The sequence below is a fragment of the Tetrao urogallus genome (assembly GCF_951394365.1).
Source record: "Tetrao urogallus genome assembly, chromosome: 16".
Taxonomy (NCBI): Eukaryota; Metazoa; Chordata; class Aves; order Galliformes; family Phasianidae; genus Tetrao; species Tetrao urogallus.
In genome coordinates this window covers 7,363,049-7,380,346 of record NC_136829.1, presented here as the reverse complement: position 1 = coordinate 7,380,346, position 17,298 = coordinate 7,363,049, and the positions used below count along the sequence as shown (strand labels likewise).

General features: G+C 41.3%; 1 protein-coding gene across 1 annotated transcript in view; it reads right to left on the bottom strand.

Annotated features, from left to right (window-relative positions):
- The window catches only part of PHACTR3 (phosphatase and actin regulator 3), a gene marked incomplete at both ends in the record, with an annotated part of 93,687 nt that overhangs the window by 31,275 nt on the left and 45,114 nt on the right, over positions 1 to 17,298 (bottom strand). The window contains 6 exons of the mRNA XM_079543206.1: positions 373 to 620; positions 1,477 to 1,741; positions 5,255 to 5,458; positions 8,337 to 8,525; positions 12,431 to 12,508; positions 13,381 to 13,542. Of these exons, the coding sequence (XP_079399332.1) occupies positions 373 to 620; positions 1,477 to 1,741; positions 5,255 to 5,458; positions 8,337 to 8,525; positions 12,431 to 12,508; positions 13,381 to 13,542 (1,146 nt within the window). The remainder of the gene's footprint in view (positions 1 to 372; positions 621 to 1,476; positions 1,742 to 5,254; positions 5,459 to 8,336; positions 8,526 to 12,430; positions 12,509 to 13,380; positions 13,543 to 17,298) is intronic.

Below are 17,298 nucleotides of genomic sequence, written 5' to 3'. Positions count from 1 at the left end.
GAATGAATGCTGACAGAAGCAGTGCCATTCAGTGTCAAGACCAGAAATGCCTTGCTTACATTCCAGCTTGCACCATATGAATGGGCAGCATCATATCTCTGAAGCTGCTTTCTTCTGGGTCATATAAGCACCCCACAGTAGGAATCCACAGTTTGAGCCACTGTGTTGCCTAGCTTGCCAAGTATTCATCCATTGCAGCCACCTCAGACACTTTGCAGCTGGAACCCTGTATGATTTGGATTTATGTTATAACTTTGGATTTGTGTTGTGCCACCACACAGAATAATTTATAGTGCTCAGTATTTTCTGTTGTTTTATAGAACATTACGTTAGGCTTCAATAGTATATAATGAAATAAGTGACTTTCCTTACCAGAAATAATGGAGTCATTCAAAACTTCCTCATCCTGATAAAAAACAGAGTCTTCCTTAAGCTCTGAGTTCATTATCATGTTTTCTTTGTTCTCATCCGACTCTTTAACTGAATTCCTCTTATTTTCTGTATCACTGCTGTAATTCAGGGAGTTCTCCTTTTCTTTGTTGCGCTCCATGCTAGACGTTCTGGATGGACGGACATCCACTCTTTTTTTTGGAGAGCCTTTGCTTTCTCTTCCATGGAAGCTGTGGGTGGAAGGTCGAGCCCAGTTTTTACAAAACACTGTTTTAGTGCCACAGTAGGAACTTATCACTATATGAAAATGACTAGCATGGCCTGTAGCTCATAAAAGCCAGGACAGAGAGTTCAGTATGGGAGAACAGGGTATGGCATCCTCAAGACTGCTGACAATAATGAGCACAGAGATCTAGGTTTGTCATAAGGTACAGAAGGGTAATAATAAGGTACAGAGACTAATGTATTTGTTTGATATATAATCACGTGCTGTGCTGTAGTGATTAAAGGAAAACACGCAGGTGCATACCCCTAACATAAAACACACATGACATGAAGTATTCTCTTCCTGATATTTTCTGATCATGACAAAGGGCATGGAAATAATACTGAACGAATCTCTTCTCCACAACAGTAGCTGTTATGGAGCTGAGAAATGTTACTAACTTCACTGGTTATTTCTGTCTTTCTCTAATATAGAGGAGGGTTCATAATGAAAACCAGATAAAGTACCCAACGTACACCTACAAAAGCATTTGTATTAGAAAATGTATACTCTGTATCCTCATGTAAAATCCAAGAGACATACTGAAATAGTAACATTTCTCAATATATTTACAGGACAGTTTGCCTTAGTTACTCTACCTTGATATGTTTGGAAGAGTTTCTTTTGCAGTGGGCCAAAGATTATTAACTCTTTCTACCTGCTTGAAAACCTACCATGTTCAAAGCAGTGACCTCAAGAAGATGAAGGCGAGCTGCAGAAGTGGTTAAAATGCTAAAAAACAGGATAAGGGTGTTTACCAAGAGAAATGATTTAGTGGAATGACTCCTCATGCACCCATGTAGCCAAGAGGCTGCAGGTACCTGTCCTGCCGGTGTTTGGTGGCCAGAGCCCTGTGGAGTTCTTCAATGACTCTGCTGGGAGGTAAAGGCAGGTGGACAGCAGCCAGGTGAGGGGAGCCAGTCGGCGTTGTTACCTGTCCTCTGACGTGCGACTCGGAGCTTTTCTGGCCAGAGGAATGGAAGAGGCCAGCTTGTCCTGAGATTTGAGAGGAGCCAACAACTACATAATTCTTCAGGATAGTGGAAGGAGGAGACTTCATGGCTGGGTCATCTGTGTCGCTTCCTGCTGTCAAAATACAGGAGGGTAAAAGGTCATGCAATACTTGGATTTTTGTGCAAAGAGCCTGCACTGAAATTAATCTGATAGAAGAAAATAGTGATGTTTGGTTCTTGCTAAGAGGTAACTGGTTAAGCTGAGTAGCCATCTGAATTCAAAAGGCTCATGCTATGCAGGTCTGCATCTTTGATGTAGCAAAATAGATGCTTACCCCACGTCCCTTTTCTCCCACACAGTCATATTCTCCTTTTCCCAGCCCAGTGCAATCTTGATGGTCGGTGCTGTTCTTGTTAGCTACTGATGTCCTGTACTGTGGTGGCTTTCCATTCTAGCACTTTCTCTGCTGGACTCTGGCAGATTATATTAAAATTTATGCACTGCGGTTGACAGTCAGGACAAAATGTACCAGTGTCTATTGTCTGCTCTTCTGTGATGACTGCACTGATCAGACCCCTGTCTTTCATATGCCAGTTGAGGAAATGCCAAAATGATTGTAATGTAACATTCACATAACAAAACTTGCCAAATAAAATCCAAATGAAAGATGTGGTATTGAGCACCAAGAAATGAATAAGAAGAAAAGGACAAGCTAACATGTTTGTTTGTTTTACATCTCAATTCAGATATTTTTTTTTAAATCTTGTATAAGCATTTTACTGGAAGCTAGATTTTGATGCATAAATTCTCTAGCATCTGAGTCCAAAACACAGCAGATGTTTCCCTAGTTGTAAGTTTGGTAGTTTTGCACTCTTGAGATACTTGAACACTTAGGCTGAAAAGATGCTGATTAGTTTTTCTGTTTTGCAGTTCTCTTTTCCTTTCCCTTTTTTCCACATAGCTCAGTCCCAAACTACCTGGCATATGGTGGTGGTTATTGCAACAGTTCGGTCTGGTTGCAAAAAGGCAACCTGACATCTTCATGCAAAAGGACTTTGCTTTTCTCTTGTTGCCATCTAGTGTTGTAGACAGGAATTTAAACTGACACAGCTTATACAAGTATCGTACAAATTTGTTTTCACGGAACGTGTTAACTGTTTTTGAGGTAGGAGAGCAGAATTAATGAGGGCAACAGTAAAACCACTTTGGGTTGGGAAGGAGAGCTTCTGTATCCACAACCAAATTCAAACGTCAACTTTGAAAGCATAAGAACAATAAGCCCAGTCTCTTTTTCACATTTAAAGGGTAGACAAGAGAGCTAGATTTTACCATTGATGCCAATCTGCTTTCATATTCTAAGAGAGGTCTAAATCATTTTTTGATTTTAAGAAGGCATTTTTGCACATTTCTCTCCGTCTGACCCAGAACTCTTCTCAGTGCCCAGAGTTGTTGAATCTATCTCTTTATACCTCCAGGAGGCAGAGGTCAAGCTGATCTAAAAACTACACTATCAAAAATCTGAAAATGTCTGAAAGCACAGGAGCATTTCTTCAAGTCTCTAGGCATCCGATGTGCAGAGCCTTGGCAATGAGGTGCCTTCCTAGCCTGGAGCTGATCAGGACATTCTGCACCCACGAGACAGCCACCTTCTGCTAAGCAAAGATGTTTGTTCGGCATTCAAGTAGCAAATCTGATCATGTGCTCCTGTGGAAATACTTCTGAATTCGTTTTCCACCTCTGCTCAATGGGAGAGGGTTGCTGCGTTTTTTCAGAGCTAGAACCCTGCATTCAGCTCAACCCCAAAGCAGGAAGAGAGGACACTTTGCTTTATCTTCATATTTGCTTGTTTCTGAAATGGGCCAGCAGCCAATTTTGTCCTCGTTGCAGCTTGGGCCAATATTGTGTTTCCTTAAATCACACCTTATTCAATCTAATAACAGCTGTTCAGTGAATAATCTTGCAAAGTGATGTCTTGGCACCTTGCCCTGTTCCCCCTCTCTCTGTGATTAATTGGTGCTTGGCTCATTCCTCACTCCTTTGCTAACAACATCTCCAGCATTGTTAAATGGGAAAAAACCAAACACAAAAGAGCTTTTCAACCTCTTTGTTCCTTTTCTTTTTTAATAGCTCTTTGTTTGTCTCTCCCCATACATTTGTATCCCCTTTCACTCACTGACAGTATTTGTTTAGTTTTAACTTGCCACTGCCTCCACTTGCAAACAAAAATAAACAAATGTATAATGACCATTGGATAAAGGTCCATAGTTACTGCAGTCATTGAGAAAACCAAGAGTTGTTCTTTGTGGAATATTTAGGTGAAAATTAAATGGCAAAACTCAAAATATCCCAGATGTTAGAGGAAATACTTAGGTTAAGCAGCAAAATATCTAAACTCAGAGTGCTGTTAAGTGTATAGTGGGTCCATAACCTTGTTACTCTCTACAAGTTAGGTTTTCCAAATGGCCTAAATCCAACACAGAATGTCTCTCTTATCAGTTGAGCGGTGACAAAGGGGAGTCCTGGTTTGTCTAGTTTATATTGCAAGGTGGAAGAGAAAGGCCAGAGCTTGACCTATAGCAGAGAATGGTGAGAGAATCTGAACAATAGCTCCAAGAAGCATCTTGAATCTAGGTCACACTTAAACTCTTATGGCCTTTAGGTGTGGACGAAATATGAACAATTTTCATTGGAAACAAATACTTGTGATTTTCCTCAAAAAGACAGAAAACCCCCCCGTGTTTTCTGTGAGTTCCAGTAGTCTGATCAGTGTCTCTCTGATATTTTGTTTCCTGGTGACTTTGAAAACCCTGTTCTTTGTGTCAGTGAGGATGCAAATCAGGGCTGAGATAATGGCTGTCATTTAAAAGTCTAAATACCCAACAGGTCTGGCATTTAGATGTCAAGACTTGATTCTAATTTGCAGTAAGGCCCTTTTAACTGCCTTTACCATATGTAGGGGTCCCTAAAATTGGAAGAAACTAAAATCATATTCACTTTAACACCCCTTCTGTAGCGCCAGAATGTTGGAAAATGTAGTAACATTGGCAATACATTAGAAAATCAGGCCCAGAGGAACTGCTGTTGAAACATTCACTGAAGTCTGGCATGGAGTATTGCGTTGTGGGAGCCAGGTATATCACTTCTGTGCATTCTGTGTAATTAGACCAGATTTCATAGCTCTAGTTTAGAACTACCCTAGAGAGCATAACCTTAAGACAGAAACCTCTACAAAGCCTACTGACTTGAACTTTCTTTTGGCTATTTTACTGTTATGCAGCAGGATTCTAGGTTAAAAATAAAGAATTAAAATTAGAATCTTCCTCATGTTTTATGTCATATCAATATGAGCATCTGATTCAGCAGATGATTGCAGTTGGTTTGATATGTTTTGCATGTGTTTAGTGCAAAACAAATAATCCACAGATAGATATGTAAAGTACAAAGATCAGTGTGTTTTTATCTGGCATCCAGATCACTCAGTTCAGGGAATTCATTAGCATTCTATTCATTCACTGTAACTAGCCTGATTCACAGTAGCTTGCAAACACAAGCCTTGCAAATGGATGTAAGAAAAAAAAATTGTACCATGTAAGTGAACAGTGTATAAGAGATTGGGAAAGTCTGTACTGACTGGCAATGACTGACCTGTGACACTCTTTGTGATTTTGGAGATTGCCTTAGGTGGTGGAGCTGGGAGCAATGGAGGGCTGGGAAGCTGCACTGGATTTCCTTCTGTCGGTTTCTGGGGAGAATCTGTGGTTTCAGGTGCAAGTAAGGCTTGTGGACTGTCTTCAGATGCTGGCAGACTGGCATCTTCCAATTCTTCCTTGGGTGCTGAAGGTTTCTTGGCTAGTAAGAAGATGAGTAAAATTAATGGAAAATGAAGTTAATAATACTGATCAGCCAGGAGACAATGCCAGGAACACTCAGAAGAACAGAACACATGGTACTCAGCTAGAAGCACTTCTTTACTGTGCCAAAAAAAATTGTTCTGTGAAATAGCCAAACAGCTGAGGCAGGTAAAGAATAAAATGTATGAGGATATTGAAGAAATGTTAGTTCTTATGCTCCCGAGAAAAATTTGTGAGCCTCTTTTACTCCCCATTCCTTCCCTAACGCCAATTTTCCTTTTCTCTTCTCAATAACAAAGACAGCAAGGTAAAGCAACTTCTGAGAACTGCAATGGATTTTCTTACAGCAGTGCAGCTGCAGTGTTGTGGTGTTACTGGGTGACTCCTTGTCTGTGCTAGGAACGTGCCAGCAAAGAGCAAGGAGTATTAAACTTGTAATATTGCATGAAAGCTTGTTTTCCAGTTGTTCACAATAAATTTTTTTCTTGATTAATACATTACATCAGCCTGCATCTTGCCATCTCTTACTGTACCTGACTCCAGAACTGATGAGTTTTTTCTGAAGATAAAGTTGGCAACCAAGAAAAGTCTGTCATAAAAAAAGATTTACCAGAGAATCTCAGCAACTAGCATAGAGCACAGAATAGGTGAAGTATTAAAAGAATGCAGTCACCAAAGCCATAATTTGAGATGGTAAAACAGCACTCATTTCAGGATTGTCCCCTGAAAGATGGCAAAAGCACCTAGCTTTTCCAGTTGGTAGAGGCTAAATGACTGAGCAGTTTGTTAAATTGGCCTGTCTGTGATAAGGGCACAGGGAAATAGATCCCAAAAGGCATGAAACTGGAGGAGGACATAGGTGAAATTTTAGTGATTTAGTCTAAAATTAATATCTGATTCCAGCAGTGCTTAGACTTGTGCAATCATCTTTGTATTGGCATACGTGGGGACCCACAGGCAGGTCTGAGCAACTTGGGCAGGTCCCTTCCAAACGATGCATCCTGACACCATGGGCTCAGTAGTAGCCATGAAGGTTGTTTGTCCCAGCCCAGCAGGTAAAGCACTGGTCCAAGTGGGGAGATAAGAGTTTCCCCTTAGCATGAGAGCTGTCCAGACTGTTTGGGCTGGAGAAATGGTAAATCCCCAACTTTTAGCAGCCTGGATTGTCTAAACAAAGTACATTTCCCTCCAAAGCATTCTAGACCATCTCCTAAAAACCCAGAGAAGTGGGTACTCACAGCTGCCACATCACAAACTTTTTCTTGGCTTGCTTTTTATGCCTTATTTGGAATACAAGCTCACAATCTCTCTCAGCATCCTGGTATTCAGAGTGCATGGGGAAGCACCAGAACAGTTGGAAACAATAGCATTGGCAAGATAATAGCAGTTAATTTGTTGACTAACAGATGAATAAATGTGCCTAGAAGAGGAGGAATGAGTATTTGTCATTCAAGAATGACAGGAAATTAGAATAAATACACAAATGTGACTTGATAGGAAAGCCTCCTTATGTGATAGTTACCAAAATTACTAACTAATTTCTTTTAAATATATATTTATAGGGAAATGCTTTGCTCTAGGCTGACATCACTTTGTATTTTTATTCCTACAAGTATGGAAGACGTGAAATAGGAAAGAAAAATTGAGGAAGAAAGATGTTAGTGGCTTGCCAAGAAAATCAGTCGTATTTGGATGCTTTTCCTTGAGTTGAACGGTACTTTCTTGTGGCAGTAATTTCACTCCCTGTGATATGAGAGGATGCTCAGTGCAAGTGCAGTGAGCAGCCACAGTGGGACTATGCAGGTAGGGAAGGTGGACCTGAAAAATGCTCAGCCTCAAACACACCTTCTGAACTTGATTGTGTTCAGAGTGGTATCACAGAAATATCATGTACTGTTGTCTAAAAGTCATTTTATGGCCCCAGAAAAGAAAGCTTTGCTTCTGTTTTTTTTTGTTTTTGTTTTTTGTTTTTCTTTCTGTCATTGTTTTTGTAAATAACAGCATGTTTGAGTCAGAGTCTGAAGGCAGACCTGAGTCTTGAGCACACAAACCTATTAACAGATTTCATACTGCAGAGTGAACATTTCCTGCTGAAAATAGTCCAAGGGCTCAAGACTCCTTGGCAGAGTAGACAATTACTTATGGAGAGCCACTGGTCAAAATGCCACCTTGCTACTAGGTAGAAATCTTTCCCTTGAGCCACTGGCTGGGTTACGTGGGTAAAGCTGCCCTGCTTCTGCCTAAGGAGTTAATTGTCTGTGTATTAAACAAACATGAGCTCTACAAATGTTTCCTCATAGTCCTGTCCTTGACCTTCATTCCATAACCTGAGGATGAAAAGCTGTCTGTCAGGAAGTCAGTGGAACACCCTGCAGCTGTCCCTCACCACTCCTGTTTGCCAAAGCACAGTTCCACAAGAAGGACTTGGTTTAGCTTATCTGTACTTGCAGCATTGAGCTGCACTTGTGTTTGCAGGGTGATGACGTAGATAGAAGTTGTGCACTGAATGTTGTTCTTCAAGCCAGGACAGACAACTTCAGCCTTGGCAGAGAAGTCTGAGAAATTTTTTTTTGAGAGAAACTTGTTTCATATTCACAGCAGTCACTGCTAATTCCAAAAGAGCACCATGCCAAGACTGGATTGTCTCATAATCCAACTAATCCCATTATGTGAAGATTTGTGTGGTCCCTCAGTTTGGTAGCAGTCTCAAAATCACTGTTATAAAAAATAACGAGTGCTAACTCAGTATGAGGCTGCTGAGCTGAATGAGGTGTTCTGGCTGTCCACCACACTAACATATTTGACTCCTCATGCAGCTGCTGAGCAGAAATGTCTTTTAACGTCTTATTATATTTTGAAACATTTTTATTCAATACCTGCATCTTCTTTCAGCTCATCCAAATGCAGCTCTTCACTAAGTGAGGTTACATCTGTCGTGGCTGCTGTTGTACTCTCTTGCTGCATCTCTTCAGAGTCGAGTGCCTGGCACACGGGTACACAAGCTGGAGTGTCACTCTGTGTTGCTCTTGTGGCATCATCACCAGTGCAGGCTTTTCCTTCAGTATCTACAACACCAAATCATTTATTCTTAATTAAACGATGAGCAGTGAAAGCTGAACCTCCCTGCTATCCTCTTTAGCAGAGTGAGTCTCAAAGCTGTAGTAATTTCAAAGTAGTCAGGGTCTGAGGTTTCTTTTAGAGAAGCACTTGATTTCTGAAAGTACTGAGCATCTGTAATGTAAAACTCATGGATACCAGCCCATCTGGACACTAACATCCACCCAATTTTCTAGACAAGACATCTTTTTCTGTGCGTGTCCAGCAACCTGGTTAATTAGGCACTGTGCATATACAGGGAGACCACTGTGCTCTGGAAGCACCTGCTGTGTGGAAGATAAGCATGAACATGGGAGATCAAAGGGCTCTGGAGGGAGGCAATTCCTTCTCTGAGCAGAGCTCACAGTGCAGCATGAGCACAGGTTGCTGTGACATGTCAGGGTCATGCCAGGCTCCATGTGCAGGACACTGCTGTCCAGCTGCCCAGCAGTAATGCTGGCAGGACTGCTAGTATTCTCTACCCAGCTGCAGATTTTGGACACAGCATTGGATACTCAGCTTCAAAAAGCATGTCTTGTATAATTGAGCTGATCAGGTATTCAAATTCCTCCTCATGCAGACCTAGAAACTGCTCTCTTTGCTTACTCTGAAAGATTTCTGTGCCAGTGATCCCTGCAGCTGTATGCATCTTGATGACTGAAGCTTTTCTTGTATTCCCCTATTCAAGCAAGATTCCTCAGAATACAAACTATCCTTTTACTGCCCAACTCTCAGAAATTCACAAGATCAACGTCACCATTGCAAAGCAAAGCAATTACTTCCCACTCTTGCCATCTGTCCATGCTGATGGACATGCCTGCTGTCCACCCCTGACTTCTAAATCGTATTTCTCAGCCCTATACCCTCCCTTCTGGAAGCCCCTGACAGGGCTGTTTCCTTGCAATGACATTATGGCAGGTTTCTTCAACATTGATTGAAAATCAGCTAGCACTCACAGCTATCCCTTTTTAATACAATTTGGACAATCTGCAGAATAATTTATTGCCCTTTAGGGTAAGGGTATCAGATTTTGGCCCAGAGATGCTGCAGAACGGATGCAGTATTTTTGTACACTGAGCTCAGTCTGCCTCATAATCACGTTTGGTGAAAAGTTACTGTTCTTAAAATAGTCCCTGCAGTAGCACAGTTGCTATGATACAGGGAAGGGGAGGGGGAAAAAGTTCATTGCCTACATTTCAGCTCATTGGGAAGGCAGCCTATACATAATCATTGGTGTATTAACAGCTGCCACTGTTACTTGACAGGCAGCCCTTACCTCCCATTGCTGTAAGCAGAGCTCCACCTGGTTCGTTTTGTGCTCACAAAGGGGAGAAATACTGGGGGAAGTTCCCTCAGTGTTTTCAAGGTAACTCTGCTTCACACGTTTCTCACATCCTTCAGAAAGGCAGGCTGCTGACAGCTGTGCCACAATAGAGCTGCAGACAGAGACATGAGCTCCTTCAGATCCTGGCCGATGAGAACGTAATGACTAACGGAGTATTGACAAGGAGACAGCCTTGCTGAAGAATTTCTACTGAGGAACATCTGAAACTCAGAGAAGTGATGCTCCTTGTCAGAAACGAGCAGCTTGTGCATAGAGCAAAGTGGACATTCTGCTTTGATTGGCAGTGGTTCCCAACACCGTGGTTTAGAGAAAGTCTGAGGATGGGAGAAAGCACATATCCTGGTACAGAAAGCAGCAGAGTCTTGGGAATTGCAAAGTAACCAGAAGAATCGGGGCTGTGATTTATCTGGGAAAGAATCCCACTGTGTGCCAGACCTGTACCTTGTAAGCTACAGTGAAGCTGTATGGCAGGTTCAGGAGGTTCCAAGGGCAGCTTGGTATTTGCCATGTATGAGCAGTGGCATGTATGAGCCACAGATTTGGCTGTGCAGCATGGCTGGGCAGCTGTGTTTTGGGGTTGTGTGAGGAGACAGGGTGACATAACCTGTTAGGATGACTCATCCCCAAAGCAAGGATGGCACAACTTCACCCTGGGCTGCTCGCAGATTGATGCAAAGTCTGTGCTAGCTCAGTGGCTTGCTCTGAGCCAGCAGTATGGTCCAAAATGCTGCCTGACAGACCTTATGCTGTGAAGCTGGAGCGTGACGTTGTAACTGCATGAAGCAGATCTACAGATTTCTCAGACTAGAGCTTCATCACGGTTCAGACTGATTATGAAAGTCAGCAGTAACCATGTATCTAGAAGAAGAGTAGAGCCTGATGAAATAGAGAGATTTAAGGATTTACAGCAGTCTTCTTAGCTTAGTACTGCTGCTCTGACAATTGCAACTTACTGCATAAATGAGGACTTAGCCTTGAAACTGCTGCCACTTCAGCTCAGTCCAAGTAGGGCACTAATCATTTACTGAGAATTATTTGGGTCAATTTTTGATACCGGTTAATAAGCTACTTCTGCTGATAATATAATAAAATAACCCTGGAGATTCACAGCACTTTGTGTAAAGAAAAATAACTTGGAGGCTGCTGCAGTGTCCTTCAGCTGACTGTTAGCTGCTCTTCCTTTCTGGGCACAGGGTGGTACTGTAAGCTGGTTTGGTGTTTAGAGGAGCTCTGTGCTTTGCTGTTTTCTTTACTGCTGTTTTGCAATGCTCAGATATCCATGATTTCAAATTCATAGGTTATGGGGAAATTCAATACTCCCAGCAGATACAGGGTGTATTTTTTTCTATCAGGTGGTGCTGATATGCTGATAGGACAACTAGTTTGCAGAATGAGAGACAGAAAGAGCTCAAGGGAAAGGCATTAAAAATGTGCCTTCTAAAGCCTCCCCTTTTAGAATAAGCTGATGGTTTGATAGGTATTGTAACTTGAACATATTAATCCATGTTAAAATATATCCAATAAAATAATATGATAATTGCTTTAATGCAGTGAAAAAAAAATCCTGTTTAAAATACTCTTTTTTTTCCTGACTCTTCTGTTGCTCGGTTACACGCCAGCATAGCATCACTGCGTGCTGTCCCACAGGCTATTTATAGTCACAGCATTTGTTTCATACAATGGAACTCAATTATTACTTCCAAAGAACATCATTCCTATCTACCAGATTGGTCAAACTCAAAAGGCTGATCTTTCCTCAGTACAATGCTTTCTGCTATTAAGTTTTCAAAGCAAAGAGGATTTTATTTTTTTTAATCTATGTTTACATGGAAAAGGCAATTGGGATGCTGTCCAAAACACACGGAGCTCACTTGGTCTTGCAGAATAGTCACCCAGGTAGCCACCCAGATCCCTTAACCATCTGCTAGGGCTTGGAAACAGTGATACACAGAACCACAGTCCTCTGTGCATATCTTTCATTCAGTGACCTCTACTGAATCTGGTTTGTACTTGGGATGGCTTTAAAATGATACTACTATCAAATGCTTCACTTTTGCACGTGAATGGAAAGCCAGAAAGGCAGCTAAAAAACATCACATTAGTATCATTTTATGAGATTGGGAGTCGTGGACTGTACTTTTAAGCTTCCCTGCTGAATGCATCTGTTATGTTTCAGTTTGTATTTGCACCAGTTGTAGCTGACTTTCTTGGCAGTTGGATTTAGCTGGGTTTAGAGCAATTGCATAAAATACATCCACCAGCTCAGACTCACAACATGTATAAATCCAGGCAAGCTGGAACTGCATTCAAGGTGGAAAAAACATCAAAAAATTAAACTGTATGGGCTGCTTGGAACAGGGAGGGATTTAAAAAAAATACAAAAACTAACAGCCTAATACTGATTTTTTTTTCTGCTTGTACTTAGAGTTTTCTTTTTTATACGCTTGATTGTTGATCTTTCTTCTTTTGCTTTTTTCTATTGTACAGAAAAAAGATTTTTATCAAAAAAGATGAAGAATTTTTACTTACCCTGTTCCATCATTTCCAGAAGGCCTTTCTTAATGAGTTCATCCCGACCTTGTCGTGCTGTCATTTTCTTCTCCAGCACTGCAAGAAGTAGTAGCATGATACAGCACCAGCTTACAGTGGAGTATTCCATACCTGACTGAGAGAGCTGCAATGTGGTATTTCTCTCTAGTCTCAAGTGCTGTGTGCTTGGAAAAAAATGCAAGGAATTTTGGCGGAACTTGGACCAGTCCGCCAATTTTGTACTTTTTCCTTTGTTAAAACAGTAAAATCAAGCACAGAGAGTTGAGATTTATGATCTAAGATGCTGCTGATCACCCTGAGAGCAGAATAGCAGCAAAAGTTAGAGCCTTGTGCTGTTTGGTACGGTGTATTGGAGCTGCTGCAGGAGGTGGTGTCCCTCACTGTGACACTCCAGAGGGTATCAGAAAAGTGGAGGGAACTGCACCATCTTCTCTGAGGAAAAAGCAGGCAAGTTTGTCTCCTTACTGATCTGAGACACACCTGGTTAGTAGTGAGAGTGTGCAGTGCATGTGCTGGGCTTCTCTACTGCAGGCAGCTGCTTGAGGGAAGGCATTTTGCATGCTGTAGTTCCCTCCTGTCACTTCTCATGATGTTATTGTGACCTATATAATCTTCACCCCTAACAAAATGGGTGATGATGCCTGGGGACATAAATGTAGTCTATTTGGAGAAAGGACACTCCATGAAAGCAGTCTATATCAAGGTTTGTGCTTCACTCATATTTTTAGCTTTTCTTCTAAATGTATGACATTGTACTATACAGGAAGCCTGCATATAAGAGTGTTTTTTAGTTTTAAATGTTATAAATCTATAACATGTTGAGATCTCCAAATTAGATTTAGATCAGGTCATCACTAGTATTTCTGTGCAAGCATATTTCTCCCAAGCTGAGCTTTGCTTCGTGCAGTGTCAGACTGCTCTCATCGTACCTGCAGAGGTCTGCTTTAACTTCTCATTTTTCTTTTTCCGCCACTTCCAGGGTTTGAAGATCCTGCCCAGTGTCGCCAGTTTGCTGTTTCTCCTCACTGGTGGAGTTCTAATCCCTGAGACCAAGTAGTCAGAACGCACTGCAGGAGACTGCTCCATCTCATCTGAGAAGGGAAATGAGAGGAAAGGCAGCAGTTAGACCAAGTGCTTCAGCATAGACTTAAAAAGGGGACGTGAATGGAGGCTCCCCAGCTCACAAGTGTTTGGTCTTGTCTGCTGCTTCCTACCAGTGTCTTTCCAGGCTGTGGACTTTCACAGTACCTGTCTGGATGCCAAATACTTGAGCATCTCCACTGCTACCTTCTCTCAGGTATCTATCAAGGCTATTAGGTGCGTGGAGAGGAAGATGTGCTGAATTTGTACACCCTATGCTTTATTCCATCTCTTTCCTGACTTTGATTCAGCAAGGGAATGGTGTTACTCTCTGTCCCAAGGGCTGTGTAACTCTGCGTTACAGCCTTTTGAAACATGGAGAGCTGGGTACTCCCAAGAGCTTTAGCAGTAGAAATTTAACACATATGTAAATTGGGCCCACACAGGCTCCAGTTAATCAAACAAATGTAATGTTCATTTAGAAGAATTTAGACCCTTATGAAGAGCTAAAGAGAGTGTGAGAAAGCTCAGTCCTGCCTGAAAACCCAGCTGCCAGTTCTGCTCTCAGGCCACAGGATATTGCTGTCTTCTACATGAATTCTCTTCACAAAAGCTAACACAGAACACACCGACTTGTATGAGCTAATGCTTTTATATAAGAATAGTTTGATATATGCTACGTAAATAAAATCTTGAAGCTATTGTGCAAATTTATTCCTTGAGGAAGTTAAAGGGAAATTTCTTTCCCTTTCGTCCTGCCAAGCCACAGGAATTCACACATAACATTTTGGCTGGAAAAGCAATTTAAGTATTTTTAATATTTTGTCTTGAAAATGCACTCAAGATTTTGCTGTGTGAAATGATGTATACTGACTGTTCATATTTGAGTGCTGGCCCATACCATGAAACAAAGTAGCACAGGTCCATAAATGGGGTTATTGATGGCTTCATTAAGATTTGTATTTGAGCACCAGTATAGTGGTTGTTGAATGAGAAGCTGCCATCAGTCATCAGATGTGGTACATAAATAAAAACTGAATGACAGTTTGTTGTTCAGTAATAACATACGATGTAAATAAGCAACGTGGAGCTATGAACATATGCACATTTCCAAGAAATTTCTCTCTGAAAAAACATTTATTACAAATTGCTTTATGACTGCAAGATAAAAACTATACAGCATCATCTAGGTTTTGTTTTTAAGTTAACGGGGTGAATGTGTTTAAATCACACTATGGAGGTGGGGATTTCCAAGTAAACAGGAAACAATTTCTGGAAGATTATTAAACCCAGCAGGGGAATGAACACATTCCTCCTCTTCCATTTAATTTTGAAAATACTGGTAATAGAGATGAATCATTCAGTGGAGAAAAATTGAAAACTTGGCCACGGACACTATCAGAACAAAGAAGAGGCTGTAGAAATTTTTTTGCCCCTCTCACTGAATGTGTCCTGTGGATTCTCCTTCTATGTAAATTTCTTTTGTCTCATTCACATAACATAGAGTTTATCTTGGGGTTTTAATTTATAATAGATTTGGAAGGTACATATAAATATATTTCTGTTTTTGAAAGAATGATGTCCAAGATGACAGTTATGGTTTAGTTTGGAGGTCAATATTAAGAAGCTGAAAACAGAAACTAGCACTGAGCCTAGCACAGAGGGAGGCCAGTAGCCTACAGACCACAGCTAGAGTGCCAAAAGTTATCACACTTATTTCTAATTGCACATTCAAAATTGAGAAGTGTCACGGAAAAAGCTTTGAAGTAGAGTTGCTCTTCATTACAGAGATGGCAATGAGAATGGAAAATGACAGAGTAGATCTGCTATTAATTTGCTATTATGATTACTTTAAGGCTGTAATAGAAGCCTCAGAAAAAAACATTTGACCATTGCTTGTGACATCCCTTGAGTGGGAATGGAACTGTTCACAAAATTAGCTCATCTCAGAAGAGCTGTAGATCAGACTAAACCTGATCCTTGTCTTCTGCTGTGGAGCAGGACAGCCTGAGCTCAGCCATCCCTGTCTGTGCTTGTGAGGCTGCAGTGCTTCATGAACATCTCCTGTCATCCCATGAATTTCTCGAGCATGTGAGTGAAGATTAAATGAAAAGCTCATTTAAAGCAGTACTTTGGCAAGTTGCTGCTTCTACTGCAGCAATTTCATTCAGATGTAGATGCCTGCAAAGTGATTTAGGCATTATCCACGTGTTTTATTGAACGCTGGCAGCATGAGATCACTTTACCATTTTTGCCAGATAGCAGGGGATTTAATCAGAATCAGGAAGTCATTCAAACCAAAAGCCGTACGTCTGTAGTAGTGTTTATTATCCCAGATATTTCCCTAAGAAAGAGAATGAGGAGGTATTGCAAAGGCACTAAGCATTCCCTAAATGCCCTGCCACCTCAGTGCTCCCGTTGTTTTCATCGGTCCTGTAAATGTTTTTTTTCCATCACCTCCTGCCCTTCTGGGATTGGAAATGTAACTATTTACGCTTTAGACTTTTTACAAATGAAATACAGATAAAAATCAAACATTCCAGTGGAGATTTTCGTGTTTTGTTGTTGTTGTTTTGTTTTTCTTAGCTTATTAAAGCTTTCTCATACAATGAGAACAGTTCTTAAGCAAATGGTTTTATCACCTTGTACATTTGCACCATATGCAGTTCCTTCAGTGTACATTTGGAAAAATAGATGAAGGCATAGCAAGTCAGATGTCCTGAAGTCATAAATAACAAGGAAGTGGTCTCACTAGCACTAAGAATCACAAGAAAGTCCTTGGAGTTTCTCATTTCCAGTTAGTTCATTTCTTTGTGCATGTAGGTTGGCTTCTTGTGAAACAAGAAGTTGACAGCACAAAAAGCAGTTCCCACGTACAGCAATGAATGCTGAAGGTGCAGGCACATCTAAATATCAGCCAGCTCCCACAGCCAACAAGCTGCCAAGACTTGCCAACCCTCCAACCACTCTGTGAAGTATTCAGCACATTTTTTAAACTGCAGTCAGTATTTTAATTATGCTATGTTCTGTGGAATAATGTGGTTATTCCTTCCAGAGCCTGATAGCCTGGGGCCAGGCCATGCAATTACATGGAGGATGTCTGAGAAATATAAACAGCCAAGAATCAAATCAGGGCTCTCTGAATCAGCAGTGTAAATGAGCAACAGCTTAACTTGATGTGCAATGTAGGATGAGGGGCACTTGTGCAAGGCTGAGTGAGCATGAGTTTAACCCACACTCAGTCCACATCAGCCCAACTCTACCCAGCACAGGGAGGCTAGGCTCTGCTTGGCCATTTCTGCTGTGACAGACCAGTTGGCCGCAGCAGTTTGCTCTGACTGGAACTTGTTGGCTTTTTCTATTGAAATTGGTTGAAGTCCCTGCTGTATCCTGTTGAGGGCAAAGGTTTCTGTGCCGGAGATCCACATCCAGAGCTCCTCATGTATCATACACTTTTCATCTGCTTTGTGTGTATCAAAGGGATGGAGATGAATGTGGCTGTGCTGTGTGCTCCTACTGATGTTGAGTCTAACTTATTGTTGTTTTTGTGGGGTTTTTTTCTATGATAATCCAAAGATACAGTAGAATCATGCCTGATTACAGCAACTGCAGGCTGATGTGTGGCAGTTGGGCACACCAGGAATGCAGAGCTGAGGTATTCTGAAGGTGTACTGACCTTGCCATGGAGAAGTGCTGTGAGACTCTTGGGAAATCTTCTTGTGAATGCACAAATTGCACCAAGAAGTTTATGGGAAGGTGAAGAATGA